Here is a 17,417-nt window from a genome sequence, read left to right as displayed (position 1 = left end):
ACTTCATTCACTTTTTAATCTCAAATTAGGCCAAAAAGCAGGACATCAGCAGGTAGATGTGAGGGTAAGTGAAATAAGCACGCACTCCACTCCTTTTTAAGAGAGACAGAAAATGCCAGACAGTTAGTTAGCACATAATCAGACTGCAGATATTGGCAAGAATTAGCACTGTAACATTTCTACGCCATGAAGTATCTGTGCTTTCCTTAAATGTGACAATCAGCGTCATGACAGCAATTCTCTAAGCTGCTGTTCAGGTATTTCAGATCCTTAGAGCACAGCTAAAGCTCGGTGTCAATTTGTTACTGAAGAAAAGCACAAATAAACAAGATGCAAAGACAACGGAAGTTTAAAGACAGACAAAAAAGTGGCATCATTTAATTTCCCCTTCAAGACTTAGGGAAAAAAATGTATCCACCACCTATTACAAGAAGTTAGCTGTGAAGAGAGAGTCTAGAAGGTTAAAAGATCAAGAACCACTTAAGATAGGGTATACCCACAAATACCGGGTACCAGATGAACAAAGAATTGTGTGCTTTTTACTCCCAGGCTTTTTCCTTTACCTTCTGTTGCACTTGGAATGAAACGGCTGGCAGCATCTCGGCTTTTAGAGGCCTGTATGTACTGGCATAAAGCTATACAACAAATAAAAACAACACCACATTATAAATTTCATATTACTGACTGTAGTTATGTAGCTAACACATACCAGTAAAAAACATACAAGTATTCTACACAGAATTAGCATGCATAACATTGTCTACTCATAAATCACTGTGTGTATGCTTTTTATACATACACAACTTTATACAAGTTTCTCATTTTAATTATAAATTCCTTGAAGGAGATGATCAGTATGTGACAGAAGCTCAGTGTCTGTATACACAACCGGAATAATGATGCAGTAACAGGAATCACTTGCTTGTTAAACAAAAGTTTTACATGTTAAACTATAAAATACTCCCAAAGAGCAGATGATTAAAGTCACCCCACAGGCAAGACTGTTTCAAGGCCTTTAGAAGTGCATTAATTTAAGTGGTATGGTCCAGCTTTTCACAGATGCTGCCCATAAAACCAGACCGGCTGACACGGTCGTGTTAATAAGCTCTCAAATTTCCTCTAAAGCAATGATTGTTCATTGTGGTAGCACACAACTTTCCAAATGTCTGTAGCTGCTCTAAAAAGTGCACAACTGCATAACTTAAAATAAGCTTAGATATCTTACTAGAATGCAATTAGCTAAAATGAGCATGCAGCTGTTGACAGCTGCACTAACAATCAGGCACAATTGCATGAAATCATATGCTTTAAATAAATTGAACTATTTCAGCAACACCTGCAAAAGAGAAAACATACTTCAACTCCTTGATTGTTTTCTTACACGCAGCAATTAGATGGCAATAGAAATTGATTCCAGAACTGGTTGGGTTTATTCTGTACTTCTACAGCAATATCTAAAGTTCAATTTCTAAACCAACTTAAAATCTGTATTTCCAGCAATGTTTTCTTCCACAAAGTAGCCACACACAGAGATAACTGTAACAATGCCTATAGATAACAAATAACCCAGACAACACACAACCCAAACAAACTTCATTTCAGTGGAGAACTTAAGTAGCCCTTTGAGAAGTCTAATAACTGGATTAGGTTTAAACTAAGTCATAAGTAATACCTGAAACAGGGAACTTACCCTGAATCAGGACTGAGGAGTACTCACAGTACCTAAAATGTTCAAATCTATTTTACTTATCCCCTGTTTTTTAACATTGAATTTAAAGGAGAGATTCTTTTCCTTAGAAATCAACAGTTCAGCTGATTTTCATACAAAATCACTCAGCTACATTATTTATTACTTTGTTCAATAATATCACTGTTCAGAAAGAAAAAAATGCATATTTGGAAAAATGTGAAACATGTACAGAGTGATAATTAGGAAAAAAGCAGAACACAATTTCACAGAAGTATAACCAATTGGGGAAAGAGCACAGTCAATGATAGAAAATATAACAGCATCTTAAAAGATGAAAATAAGCTTTTAGAGAAACTTAGAACCTCCCAGAAAGAGAAACTGCCATAGTGCCCCCTCTATTTTTACTGACACAAACACACACCCAAGTAAAGACAGAGGTTTTAAAACTGAGTAAGGAGATTTAACACACCTACCATTTTCTATATTTATACCTGTGCAGATGATGTAATGTCAACTTCTAGATAACTGACGAAAACACCCAGACATTTATTAAGCTGCTTTATTCCTGTTTTTTTTCCTTCCACATACATATAATGGAAAATGTATCTGAAGGCCAAATTTTCTCCTGAATTTGGAAACCACACACCACAATCACTAGGCTCACCTATGTGCAAAGTTATGAATACTTCAAAATTAAATACATTAAGATCTTTTCTTAAGATTATTTTCTTAAGATGAGCTCCAACTGTAAGATTATTTGTCAGGAACTGTGGCGCAACATATAAAAAAACAGAAACTTAAAAAATTCCAGGGGGAAAAAAAGATAAATTAAAAACTAAAAAGACGACTTCAGGAGGTTTAAGCTCAACATGCTTCTCAACTTCAAACCTTCACAATAATAAGAATCCCATTCTATTTTGTAATGTAAACACCACCATAAAAGCACAGAGAAACATCATTTCACTATGCACTGTACAAATCCACAAACAACAGTTCAGAATGAGACCTGGAATTGCACCCAGCAAAGGAGTGACAGTGAAGCAGAGAATCTCTGAATTTCTTTGGTTTTAGAAAAAACACTACATGTGGCATCCCACTCAAAATAGAATCAGTGAAACAATTTGTATTAAAAATAAATAAATAGATAATGAAGAAGGGGTGAACAAAGATTAATGTTTCATAAATTCAGTTTAGCCCATGTCCACACAAACAGCATCCAAAGCAGGAAGGAAGCAGAGTTAATCACAGACACAGAGGTTCTTAAACTGGTGCACTGAAGAGAACATGGGACTCTAGCAGAGTTTTAATACCATGCAATAAGCCTCTCCTCCTCCTGAGGCCCAGCTTGCCCACCTGCTGGCTCCTGCCATGCCAGGTAATTGAGTTTTCAACACCAGCAACAACCATCTGGCTTTGGTACCAGCCTTTCCTTCTTCTCCCTCCTTTCACAATTCACCAGTCCCTTCAGATTCATGCACAGGGAGGAAAAGGAGCAAAGATGCTACAGCAATCAGAGACTTGAAAAGATTCTATCCACCTGAACTATGGCAAGTCCAAGCCATTCCTTCAGCTTTCTCACAGTCCTCGCTCTCTCACTCATTACCATGTTACTTAAAAAGACATGAATAAAAGACTGAAGATCTTACAGTAAGCTTGCTTATGTCACCAGCTAGGAATAACCTTTCAGCAGTCTCCTTGGCTGAGGGATGTCCAGGACACGGCACAACTGCTGCTATCCAGCTGTGGGCTTGGCCCAGCTCCTTCCATGGCAGAGCTCAGCTCACAGCACTCTTCCTGCAATAAAATACGCCCGGTGCTGACCAGATCAAGTCTCACATAAGAGGCAGGTAATTCTCCAACCCCTTCCTTCCCACATCTCTTCAGTAAAGCAAACCTAACAGACTGTATTACATGCATAAAGGGAAGTACAAGCCTGCTCAAGATGACCAAAGATTTGAAGCACATTTAGTTGGAATATGTAGTTAGAACCAGCCCCTTCTCACAGTTGTGCAGGTCACACCACGGCTCTAATATCCATTTGCAGTGGGTGGAACCAAAAGGACTAAGGGACTTCAGTTCTAACATTATTTATACCACCTAAGTGATGCTGACCTACATGTCTGTTAATTTGGACTTCCTAACTACAAACACACTAGAACAGCTAACACATACACTCCAAGTGTCCTACATTTGACCCAACAACTACACCACATTTTACTGAGTGACACTGAGTCACCAAATACTGAACAGAAGCTGTATTACAATGTAAATCTGTTGTGCATGCAGGAACTGCTCCAGCTCTCATTTTCATCTTCCTCCCTGCTCTTACCTCTTTCAGCAGCAACCTGTGAGTAGACGACAGCTATGTCTGTGTCTTGGTCTGACAAGAATTAGGGCTTACAAACTGAGACACTGCATGGAGCTTCCAGCCTGTGCAGGACAGCACTGCTTTGGAAGTATCTGCACGAAGCTCTCCATACCAATGGATAACACCTTACAGATTACAGAGAGGGGGAAAAAAATGCACCAGAAAACAGAATGAAGATGACTCTGCTCAGTAACCTACAAACATTACCTACCAAGCTTTCCCTGGCTTTGAGGGGGGGATAAAAAGTATGAATTCTGAAGGTGTAATTTCTTTTTTTTTTCTGATTTACCTTGAGAAAAATCTGATTCACTGCCTTCCATAATCCTCTTCAAGAAAAAAAAACTAAAAAGGTTTCCCAACACAGTAATAAGAAAAATGGTTAGGTTGTAAAACTTGCAGTTTAATTCACTTATGACCTTCCCCCTAATACATAAACAACTAAAAGTTTAATCTGGTAACCAGATTTACTGTAAGTGAAAAAGATGGGCTTTTGAGTTGTCAACAAGAGGGTAAAACAAAACCTTTTTAAAGGGATCAAAATTCAGACTTAGAACCCCACTATCACAGACACACACCTCTCACTCCACTCCCATTTTTTCACTATGCTGTTCACAAAGTTCTGTTTGCAACCTGAACCATGGGGGAGTGCAATTTATGGTTGCTATCACTACTATGAGGTGCATGTAAGCATGCTAAGTAGTAACATATTTCCTGTCAAACCCCCACGTGTAGTCATGAAATAATCTAGACCTGTACTGAAACCTCTTAACACATACACTGTAAATTCAAGCTATGCCTGCCAATCACATACATCCCCTCAGATAGCTTATAGCAACAGAAGCAACACATATCCAGATGGATTGCTTCCATTTCTCATGCAAATTTCCAGAAGAACTTCTATGTGATTGTAACGATTCAGTCTTCCCTGCTGAATCGTTTCTTTCTTTGTAAATGTGCTTCTAAGAACTGTACAGGAACTTCTCCCTGTATACTAGCTAGAAAAAAAACCCTTTAATCAGCTATTTCAGAGGTAGAGGGTGCTGTCTAGCTCAGTTTCCCCTCTATAGCAATAAAGAGAAGTCAGAAGAAGCTACCCTAGTTACCAGAACAAGTGTCCAACAGAAGAACAGAATGGTTGTGCAACACCATGTCAAAGAATAGTTAATACTGCCACCTTTGTTCATTGAGTCCACTGCTCAAAATAATTACAAAACAAGCACCCAGAAAGCTCTACTAATTCTGATTAAGTGGTTTGTCACTTTCACCCTCCCAAGCTGCTTCTCTCCTTAAAGTATTGTGATACAGCCTGGTGTACATTTATTGTATACATGACATTTTTAAACAAAAAAATCATGCAACCATTTATATTATATTTTCCATACAAGTACACTCTTGCAGGAATCTGTTAGCTGTATATGCAATTCACACATAAAATCAATGTCTTAATGAAGCAAATATAAAACAGCCTCAACATCAAATGGTCATATTGCCGTAACTAAATGAATTAATAAGAACAATGAGAGTCTGGACCAGCAACAAAAACTATGAGCCATACACTTTAGGGCAACTTTCCTGTATTACACAGCACGCTGAAGAAACTGAACTTGGGACTCAGAAGATGCTGTGGACCCCTATAACCATATCCTTCATCTCCACATTTTCTACACCACAGCTGAAAGAATCTTGCAATGGTGGGAGTCATCCCAACTCGTGCAGAGTGAGAGCCTGAGGCTGAACTGACCAGGACAGGCAGAGGTTTCCCAAGTGTGGGTTGCAAGTCAGAAGTCAGTCAAAAAGGAAATTTGAACACTGCATGAATTATTAACACTACCCAGAGAAGGGCCTGATTCTAGACTGCATTCAACCAAAAATTATAAGAAAGCTCAAAGAGACACTTAGGTGAAAATGGACATTATATTTGTTTGTTTTGACAACAAACTTCCTCATTCTTAGGTTATGGGTGAAAAAAGCCCAACTGCAATAGCCTGCCTGTCAAAGGGCATAACACATCGGACAAGAAGTCTGAAGAGTTTCCAAAAATACAAGAATGGCAGCAGCCCATAACACATTTAGAAATAAGTTAATCTAAAACCAACAGCTGATGCTATAAACAGCAGGGTTCCTAGTTCTCAGCACACATAATAAGGCTATAGCTATAAAGACAAATTACTACATTTACCCAATATAAATACCAACATTTACCAAGCCATACTAGATGTCAAATGAGATGACAATCTGTTGATTCATTCAAGCCCTTAAATAAAAAAAAAAAAACAACAAAAACCAGACAAGTTTAAAAAAAAAAAGGAAAACCCCTAGATCTAGCCTTCAGGAGGGCAACACTATTTTTATTTTTCAGAACTCCATATTCCGATATTAAAGAAAAGTCCTTTCAATACATAACTAGAAAGCTATTACTATACTAATATTTAGCCAAAGTTTACTTCTTTAAAAACAAAACAGTAAGTTTCTCTGCTTCCTTCTTTAACAAATATTTAACCATATAGAAATGAAAATAAAGAAGAGAAAAACCTCTAGAGTGTTGGAAATAAGCGTCCAAAGTTTGGCAGGCTAAGGTAAGAAATTCATTAAACAAGAATTCTTGGAATAAAAACCATGATTCAAGAAAAGTTGCAGCTGCCAAATCTGTAAGCAAACAGCCACTTCATCAATGGACAAATGCCTTCAGATTATGACTTGTTTCCTTCCGCCCAGTTCCTCCTCCTTGAGCAGAACTGCACGTATTTCTCATTATAGAGGACTCCCTTCCCCAGCAAACCTCTTTGGATATGTAAAAGAAAGAATTCTTCCCTTTTATCCTAAAACACAAACTCTCTGTCCTGCTCTTCAATCCCCTCTTCCCCCTGTTTTTTGGCACAATCAGTGCAAGCTGAAGTGATGGTCAGACCAGTTAATTTGTTAGTGGAATTATCTTCATCAGGTTTTTTTTAAGTGGATCAGGTTATCCATATAAGAAAGCCTTCAGGATGACATTCATTTTATTGCAGCACTACTGTTTAAGCAACTGGAATTAGGGGTTTCACTACCTCTAATGAATCAGGGGTTTCAATCACTGCCTCTAACAATTGTCATTCCATTGGATTTGTAGCAATTCTACAACCTATGATTTTCACACATGGGGCTTCCTCTAAAAACTTCTTTATACAAGTTACTGCTCCACGTTTGCTGACAAAAGGACTCAGAAGCAAAGGCAGTCCACAGCCTGCCTTTCTAAAAGGTATAAATATGCAGTATGGACACTGCACTCTATTTAAGCATCAATCTTAAGTGTGACTGAAATGTATTCTGGGTGAGTTGCCATCCTTCATCTGTAAAAGGCTGAGGATTCTCTTTAGAGGAAATAGTGAGAAGAGGAAGAAAATCATAAGTGAGGAAAGGCTCTAATTTTTTTATCCTCTTTGTCATCTAGGGAACCCCAACTTGCTTGCTACAATTCATTATCCCACTTCCATGAGAACCTTCTTTTCAGCCTACAACGTACATTTGAGTGTTTAATAGACAACACAGCTTTTTCTACTGCAGTCACTAAAAAAATGAGACAAAGAGAAAAGTTAACCCTAACCTGTCAACTGTAAAGTATCCTGTTTTCCTGCCTTGTCTAGCATTCCAGAGTTCAGTAACTAATATTCCAAGAACTGTAACATAAAAAACCTCACTTTCTCTAAAAGGGTATTTAATGTAAACTCCACTGGATATAAATAATCTCTTGACCACTCATTGCTTTGGTAGCATAAATTCTTCTAAGCCCTGTACAGCAAATGAAAATTTAGAAATTAGTAGACATCCATTCATCATTTAAGTTTCAGCATTCATCTAGTTCATAACAAAACACATTGTCACACAGACTCTGGAATAGTTTCAAATGTTGTATCAATTATTCTAAAGCACCAGAGAAAAATAGCTGAAAACATCTGCATTCTGTGATTGTAAGGTCAGGAAACCAAACGCTTGAGAAGAGATAGAGCAGGGAAGTTGCAGAAGAAACCATCAGGAATCTAAAGCATCTTTCTAAAAGCACAAACAAGAAAACATCTCCAAATCCTCAACTTGCATTTTCAAAAGCATTCTAAACCTCTTTGTTTTTTGTTTTGTTTTTTAATATTCCTTCGCATGTAACACAGGAGAGCAGATAGACATAATGTATTTTAATCAAGACTGCCTGGCAGAAATTTTCCAGGAAATGTTAAAAACGGAATTGTTTTACAAAACTACTTTTCTGCTTTGTCCCAGAGAAAAAAAAAAAAAAAAAAAAAAAAGACTTACAGAAAGCTATTTAGGTCTGTTTCCAACTAAACAACACAAGTAGCACTCAGAATTACAATGACAGGCGTGTCCACAGCCACGAGGGTTGGGGAGGGGTTGGCATTTGCATTACACAATAGATCTGAAATATGTGCAACAGAAGACCCTAAGAAAGGAAAGCAGAATAGAACACAATCCTTTTATGTGTGCCAGAAATATAAAACCAAACTGGAGACAAGCGTATTTGAAGTATATTTAATATAGAATTCAGCTGTTCTCTGCAAGCCCATCTAAGGTTGGCAGTGAGCCTGCTTCAGGGACACCTTAGCAAACAGAGCCATGGACCACCTCAGGCAACCCTCCTGTGGAGGGATTTCCTCTTACAGTGACATATCCCATCCACTTAAATGCCCCTACTTTTTGCACTCCCACTGGCCTCCAACTCCAGTTCTAAAAACCTATGGAAACATGACCGTGTAAAGGCACAAGGACCAAATGTCATTGTAGCACCTGTACAGTCCTTTAGCCAATTATTTATATTCTGATATACCACTGATGTTCCAATGACAGATAGAGATCAGCAAAATACAAAAAGTTGAGCTATGCAACCATCTCAACATACAAGTCCTGTCCAGTAAGTTTCACTGTTCTCTAACCTTTGAAAACAGTGGTTTGCACTAACCTGCCTTAAGACCACTCTCCCACCATGAAAAAAAACCAAAAGCCTTGTAAGAAAGTCAAGTTACATTTTGTTATTTTTCTATTTTTAAAACAGATGTTATTTCTTGCACAAGAAAATTAATCAGACATGCTAACATTTTGGTCAACAGACAGGACAAACTCTGAAGTTTATCTTAACTCTGTCTTATATCCTTTCCTATCATCTCATCAGCAACTTCTCTTGAGCTTTCTTCCTTTTACAAGCTTACCTTTTTGTCTTCTAAAGGCATGACTCATGTCTGATGAAAAAAAAATGTTTTCAATATGAAACTTTTATTGGAACAGGAAAAATAAAGTCCAGTACTTTTATTCAGTCCTGAAAACACAAATCACAGGTCCAAGTTAACCACTTATAACAGCATTATCACCCCTCTGTTTCAAGTCATTAACAAAGATAATTGTTCACAGTTGCCAGAATGAAGACTGAGTTAAATCCCTTTCCTGGCTGAGCCTGAGGAAACCAAAACATTATGTAACATATAGTTGTAACCATGAAAGACTTCATATGAAGGAAAAGGGAAAAAAGACAAATAAGAAAGCCCAAATACCACCCACGCACATAAACACAACAGAAGCAGTTCCCAGAGCACACCTCATCTCATGCATAACAGGTGTATAGTCAAAGCCAAAATAATAGAAAATTAGTAAATAGTAAAACCCAAAAAATGGAATTATAAAAACCCCAACATTCTATACTTCTACAGGAAAGTTTGAAAATAAAGGTCTCTTGCCCAAACCATAAGCAAAGCAGCATTTTCCTGGAAAGACTAAGAAACAAGCTTTGAACAGAAGCACTTGAAGCTCAGTTTAACCTAAAATACAAATACAATAATCCCAAGATTGACAGGATAGAAACATCACCTAATAAACTGTAGCTTTAAATGTAGTTCAGCAAAGTACAGCTGCTTCCCCCTTACATCAGCTCTCCCATTCTTTATTCTACATATCAGCTAACCTAGCACGTCTGCCTCAGTTCCCAAAGAGACAAAAGATCTTTTTGGCACTCAAACGTGGCAAACAGCTCCAGCTTCTTGAGAAAAGTAGAGGGGGTGGGAAGGAGTGGAATAAAGTAGTATTTGGATTAAAATGTTTCACATGTGCCACATGTCCAGCACTGCCATTCCATACTGACTTACACTAAAAAAAAACAAATGTATGGTCTCAGCCCTGCTGACACTGGAGAGGTCCCTCCCCACCCCTGACCATGATAAGCAACCTCAGAAAGCAAAGAAACTGAAAAGCCTCCCTTTCAGTATCAGAATTAAACCCCCAGGGAAGAGGCACACCATTAGGGAACTATGGGAAGCTTGCACCAATACCATCCATACCATAGACAAAGCAGAAACAGGGGAAAAAAACATCAAAAACATCAAAAACAAAACTCCCCAAATCATAGAACACTTCAGCCTTCAGAAGAACCAAGCAATGGCTCACACCAATGCAATTTACTTCTGCAGCCAAGCATTGGTACCACTGCCATAGCAAAGACAGAAATTTACTCACACGCTATCTACCCATGGAATAAACAGTATTGCAGAACATCTTCACTGCAAGAGTCACAGCTGGCTCCAAACAGGTCTTAATTCCAAATTAAAAATACCCAAAAGTAGAAAATACAAAGCAGGTCAAATGTCAGTCAGAAAAGTATATTTGCTAATTAAGCCTACTCTTCTTCCTCTTTCCCTTTAGCTATCCCTTACAAACACCCTTAAGGAAAAATAAAGCCCTGTAACTATTCAGTTCTGTTAAACTTGGAAACTAAGAGGCACTGATAACAGCATTGCTACAGGGACTACCACAAAGGACACTACTATCCTAATTCTGAAACCCTAAGTGATTTATTGGTTTATATATATGACAAAGCCTTCAATCATTTTATCACACTCACTGTTTTAAAAGTTTATATTGACACAGAATGCTGTTAAAATAAACTCTGCCAACAGGAAAGGTACCAAGATAATCTGTCAGTTTAAATCTGAAGCATACAAAATAGAAAAACAGTGACACTTCAATTACAGACAAAGGGATGAGGTGAAATTTCTATTTTGCTGGAAAGTAGAAACACTTGCTCTAATATCAGTTTGTCAGATTAATTCTGACTGGTGCTAGGTAAATGCTATACACCACATAATATCTTTCTTTAGAATTTCCCAAACTAGCACTAATAAAGCAGCTGAGCTAGCATATAGATGATCTACACACACAGATTTTGCCTCAACACCATTAAAAAAAAAATACAAAACAATTTAGAACAATTAAAGTGGTACCACATCACCATATAGTAGAGTGAAAGAAGAGCCAATATGAATTCTGAAAAGACACAAGAAGGGTGTGTACAGGAAGGACATTTCCTGGACCCATGGGCTTCACCTAATGCTCATCTTCCTTAAAGAATGAAGTTCATGATCAGACAGACAGCTCAAAACACCATGATAAAGTTTTGGCAAAGGGAACACAAGTCTATCTATGGAACAAATTAAGTTTTGGACCAAACCTGAAAAGATCAGCTCAGACTTAGAAGAAAGGCAAAAAGAAATACAGATGACAGACTGGTCACTGGCTTTAGTTTTCCAATATAAGATTTTTGCAAAAACACTCCTATCCTTAAATCATAATTTTCTTTACAGATTACAAGCTTTTCTCTTTCTTTTTCATACAATTTCTTGTTTGTAACAATGTTATTTCTGAAATAGCTATCATCATTTTCATGATATGACATTCAAGACTACTAAGGTATATGCAACAGAAAATCTTTTATTAGAATATAGTGCCCAGATATTTGGGTCCGAGTTCCATATTTTGTAACACCAGCTTCCAAACTACAATTACTTATAAGTTCAATGCAATGGCAAGCTAACTCACTGGTTTGCCCCCCATAATAAACATACTCTATTGACAAGTGAGTGTTGAAAAGTAACATTACAGAGGAGGGGGGGAAAACAAAAAAACAAACAAAAAAACCCCACTTCAGTGGAAAAAGAAGGTAGAACAAAAGCTGAAACGGTCCTATACAGCACAAGTGTTTCCACCATCGTTTAGATCACTTCTAACTAACTCAACACATTAGGGACTCCAGTTGAAAAATGAGATGAGGCACTACTTCATTCTCCCCATCTTCCCAGAGCACAGTCATACAATCTAAATTAAGAAGCCTAACATAACATTGCAGCACAATGGCAAGTTATATTACACACAGAAGATTTTCTGTAGTTGATATATTTCATTATTACCTGCTGGACACCAAGTTGACTGTGTGCCAGCAACGTGCCCTTGCTCCAAAGAAGGCAAATGATATCTGGGGCTGCACTGGTTGCAGCACTGACAGCAGGTCAGGAGAGGTGATCCCCTCTACATGGTGAGGCCACTCCTGGAGCACCGTGGCCTCCAGTTCCGTGGTCCTCAGCACAAAACAGACATGGATATAGTGAACAAAGGCCAGAAAAGGGCCATGAAGGTGATTAAGGGTCTGAAGCATCTTTTTTATGAAGACAGGTTCGGAGAGCTGGGACTGTTTAGCCTGCAGAAGAGAAGGCTTCATATCAATTGATATAAATACCTGAAGAGAGGATGTAAAGAGGACAGAGCCAGGCTTTCTTCAGAGGTGCCCCATGAGAGGACCAGAGAAGCACAATGAGCACAAACTGAATCAATCACAGGAGGTTCCACCTAAACATCAGGAAACAAGCACTGGCACAGGCTTGTCCAGAGAGGTTGTGGAATCTCCATCCTTGGCAATACTAAATTATCATCTTAACAGTGCAACTGGGCAACTAACTGTAGGTGATCCTGTTCAGCAGGCAGCTTGGACCTGACAACCTCCAGAGGTCACTTCCAACCTCAACCAATCTGTGATTTCCTCTATGAGGGAAATGTATCTATAAAAGATCTTCACAATGTACTTAAGAGATTTCTGTCATCACATTTGGCACATCAACACCATCTGAAAATGTGTCTCAGCTCCTCTCTTGTTCAGCTCAGCAATTGGCAATGGATGAAACTTAACATTCATCCAGTGTTAGGTTTTAGGCTTTTTTTTTTGTTTTGTTTTACTGCTGCCTAGTAAAATTTTTTTCTGTCTACTGTAACAGGTCACTTAGTAGAAACACAATTATTAAAATCAGAAAGGATGCCCAGATAATCAGATCACTTGACTCTGGGGATAAAAATGCCCTAACAGTAGAGAACATGCTATCTTTAACCCACAATAACTACAAAGACCTAAATGCAGTATTTCTTACTATATTAAAAGAAAACAGACATATATACATGTACAGTGCACGTTGAGTCAGTCACCCAACTTTTTTAGGAAAAAGCATTACAGCTGTGCTAGTTACGAAGCTGCCAACATACAAAGGAAAAACGCTCTCAGAGGTGCCTCGTCAGGGAAAGCAACGAGAACGAGCATCAATTCCTGACCTTATGCTTCACTTATAAACCTGGAGAAAACACTATCATCAATATTAAGGCTGAATACGGAAAATACACAGTTTCATTAGCTCGGAGAGAACAAAGTCTGCCGGCAGCATCCCCGGGGGCCTCCCTGCGGCGCTGGGGTGGCGATGACATCAGCCAGGCTGAGCGAGCCCTGCGAGACCCACCGAGCCCGGTTCCGATTGCCGGGGACCCAGCCTGCTCCCCACCAGCTCAGCCCGCGCCGCTCTGCCAACAAAGGGCACTTATGAAGCAGATTGCTGCAAAAGTACAAGGATTCAGAATCTATTTGTCAGCACAGAAATAAGAAGGGAGGGGGAAGGGGGGGTGTGCACAATGAGCCTTTCAGTGGAACAAGAAAGCCTTGCAGGAAGTACAAAGTGTTTCAAAGCCAAAACCCACTGAAATCAACAGAGGCCCTTTCCATGTGTATCAGTGGACACCGGAGGAGGATAAAACCTGAGACACAATTTGAAAGCATTATCAGTCACACTATCACACATTATCAGTAACACAACAAACTCAAGAAAATGCCTCGGAATTCCAGCTAGCTCATATGTTGTGACATTACCGTCATTTTATCCTCCTCCTTCTTGTTTCTCCCCCTCTTTTTTTAAACCCTTTTCTTCAAATCATGCAAAAATCAGTCTCCTCCATAAATACTAAAATCTACTCCCTCCCAAACCCCTCATCTTGTCACCTGCAACACCATTACAGGATCAAGGTGGAACAGCAGAACCTAAGATATACTGAGCACAACAATTTTACATATTATATATGTAGCCCTTGCCAGGGAAAGCAAACACAGAAAGAACATCATGTTCCAGCTTTCAGACCTGTGCACTGATGTCTTCCAGTTTACTAGTTAGCTAGCTCAAAGTAATATACTGCTAGTTTTAAATTCAATTATGCAAAAAGAGTTATTCATGTTACTATCAAGACCAGGGAGTGTTACTGAGTACTTAGACCAATAGATGTATCATAAATTAATAACAAAATTAACAACACAAACTGTTTACAGCCTAGAAACTTTGTACACTTATGATTTAATGAAGAAAAATCTGTGGAACCTCACATATCCTTCAATGAAATTATATTGCATTTTGTTCTCTTGGGTTTCTTAAATTAAACTGATTCTATAATTTAAAGTGCCATTATAGAGCAGACCATTATGCTTTATTCACTCTTCAAGATTCAAACTGTAGTCTACAGTTATCTAAACATTAGACAAACATGATTTCCTCTAGGGTAAGGTACTGCTCAGCATGAGAAAGAGATGAGAAATTTTGGTGGAAGACATTAAAATAAAAAGAACAAAGTTTCTATCATAGCCAGAATTTAGGAGAGTTCAATGCAAGAAATTATTTCTGCCAACACAAACTTTACTCTACAAGAAACTAATGTTTATTTGGTGGTTTGTTGGGTTGCTTGTTTTTTAAATACAATGAAGTAAAACTAAACATCCTCATAACATATTATTAGAGAAAAAAAAAAAAAAAAAAATGGTCAAGTTCTGATAACCCAAATACAAAAATATGTTCTGATGTTAGGTCAGGTTTTCACCATCACATTCCTATGTCCTTTCTGAACCGTTAAAAATGTTAAGCAGTAATCTGATTTAATTGAAGCCAATACAGTGAAACTAAACCTGGAACAAGGAGGCACTACTAAAACAAAGAACAGATTTGCAACCTTAAAAATACAGGTTTGACACAGTGCTGTGTGGTGCAGATTGATTTGGTTTACCTGGGTATTTGGTGTGAACTTTCTCACCTGACAGAGCAATTACTTCCTAATCTGATTTATTTCTTTTCAGAGACTGCTGGAGGAGAACTCCTATCCTATGCTACAATAAAATTTAATACGGAACAAGCAAAAAGTCTTTATCTAAAAAATCTGATTCATTAGGATCACCTTCAAGTATCAAACGTCCAGGAGCATGATTAAAAGTTAATAAACGCAACCAAGCTCCAAAAAGAGCGCAGTACATCGCTGTTAAGGCAGAAATGATCTAAAATAACATCACCGCCACCGCACAAGCGTCACTTTGAAGAGGCCACTTAAAAGAGACTGGGGTTTTGTTGGGGTTTTTCAAGAAGTTGGGTACACTTCCACAAACAGGCGGCTGTGCACAGCCAAGCATTTCTGCATGGCAAGCAGCCAGGGCGGCTACACAGAGCCCGGGGCGCCGGTACCGGGAGCTCAAGCAGCGGTGCCCGGGGTGCCGGCGGCTCCTCCGGTTCCCCCCGCACTGCGCCGGGGCCGCTCAAACGGCACGCGGGGTCCGCGGAACAGAGAAGCCGTGAGGCCGGATCCCCACCTCCGGGGCTGCCGTCCCGCCGCCACCAACCCCACCGAGGCGACCGCTGACGGCCGCCGACCCCGCGGACACTCACCGGAGAGCTCGTCCGGCTCCAGCCCGGTCTCGGTGTCCAGCCCGCAAATCACGAAGTAGTCGGCGAAGCGGCCGGGTGCCGAGGAGCCGCCCCCGCTGCCTCCGCTCATGCTGGAGCCCGAGGGGTGCGCAGGGCTCAGGGGGTGCGGGGCCGGGCGGCGGCGGGCGGCGGGGCTGCGCCAGCTGAGGCGGCCGCCGCCATGATGGAGCGGAGCGGGCAGCGCCGCACAGCATTGTGGGTACAGCCCCCAGATGCTCCTGCGGGGGGCGGCGCGGGCAGAGGAGCCGCAGTGTTGCGCATGCGCCCTGCGCTCGGGGGTGACGTCATCCTGCTGCTGATGCTCCGGCCGAGAGGGGGGGGCGAGGGGCGGTCTCGCGCGCTGTGCCCCTCAGGAGCGGCCGCCCCGTGAGGGCTGCGGTGAGGGCACCGCGGGATGGCGGCTCCGAGCTGTGCCCCGCAGCAGCGTCCGTACTCTGAGGGGTCGGTGAGGGGGTGGGCAGCACCGGGACAGCGGTGAGAGCACCGCGACTCTGCTCTGTGCCTCCGGGTGGGGAGCCTGAGGGTACAGCGCGGGCCTAAGCGGCGGGGGTCGGAGGGCGAGGGGTTTCCCCCTCAGCCCCACTCCGCAGTTCGGGAGGAGAAGGAGGCGCTGCCAGAGCTGCTCGGGAAAAGCGCGGGCTTGATGGTGCTTTGAAAGGACACCTGGAGAGGTCTTCCCTGGCACCCACAGGAAAAGATGTAAGAAGTGCTAATGCTATTGGTATTCAGTTAAAACTCTGTGGAACACAGATGTCTTATCAATGAGTGAAAGTATTGCTTAGATTTGATTGACAGTTAAATTTTATACCATTAGTGAACCTGAGGGAAAGATTTCCATAAAGATCGCAGGATAATTAGGAGCCATATTGGAATGAAATTTCACAAATTAACTCTACAATAAGCATATACATTTAGATTATATTGAGCCTGCTCTTTGCAGCAGACAGCAACAGACAACAAAACTAATTCTGGTTGCTCTTAGTCTGCTACATTCTCTAGCCATTTTTTTTGCACATTTTTCTTCTCCATCTACTTTTGTGGTGAAGGACAATATATTCAACATGTGGTAAATTTATTCTGACTAAGCCTGAACTGTAGTTTAGCCCTTCTAAGCAAAAATCATAGCCTGAGGAGGTCAGAAGGATTTGTAAGAAACAGCAGAGATATTGACAGAGCAGGGGTGGGGTGTCAAAGAGTAAAACGGGGAAATAAAAAAACTGTTGAACAGTAATATTCAAACATATACACATTGCTGAGCAAGAAATATTTTTTTAAAAGGAAAGTCATGGTTGAGAGAAAAAAATTCATATCTGAGCCGAATTGCTACAAGAAAGGAAGTAGGGAGGAACTGCATGAAACAGAATCAACAAAAGGTTAATTAATCAAGATAATCAGAGTCACCACGATTTTTACTGTGAAAACTTCATGCATACTTTGTCAGAGAAATTCTCTACTTCCCCAGCCAGCTTACAACCTAGTCTCTTAAATCTAGGCATCCAGTAGCTGCATC

General features: G+C 40.2%; 1 protein-coding gene across 6 annotated transcripts in view; it reads right to left on the bottom strand.

Moving 5' to 3' along the window:
• Window positions 1-16,110, bottom strand: part of DENND5A (DENN domain containing 5A) — a 55,082-nt gene extending 38,972 nt beyond the window's left edge. For 3 of the 6 annotated variants that reach the window (XM_071762506.1, XM_071762508.1, XM_071762509.1), the window contains exons 1-2: window positions 15,869-16,110; window positions 564-635 (exon numbers count right to left, since the gene is read on the bottom strand). In XM_071762506.1, coding sequence (XP_071618607.1) covers window positions 564-635; window positions 15,869-15,977 — 181 coding nt within the window. In that variant the 5' untranslated portion in view covers window positions 15,978-16,110. The remainder of the gene's footprint in view (window positions 1-563; window positions 636-15,868) is intronic. The other 3 variants (XM_071762510.1, XM_071762507.1, XM_071762511.1) reach the window with 3 other exon arrangements.
• Window positions 16,111-17,417: the final 1,307 nt, after the last annotated feature.

The sequence above is a fragment of the Heliangelus exortis genome, chromosome 18 (genome assembly GCF_036169615.1).
Source record: "Heliangelus exortis chromosome 18, bHelExo1.hap1, whole genome shotgun sequence".
Taxonomy (NCBI): domain Eukaryota; kingdom Metazoa; phylum Chordata; class Aves; order Apodiformes; family Trochilidae; genus Heliangelus; species Heliangelus exortis.
This window is presented reverse-complemented; position numbering and strand designations above follow the sequence as displayed.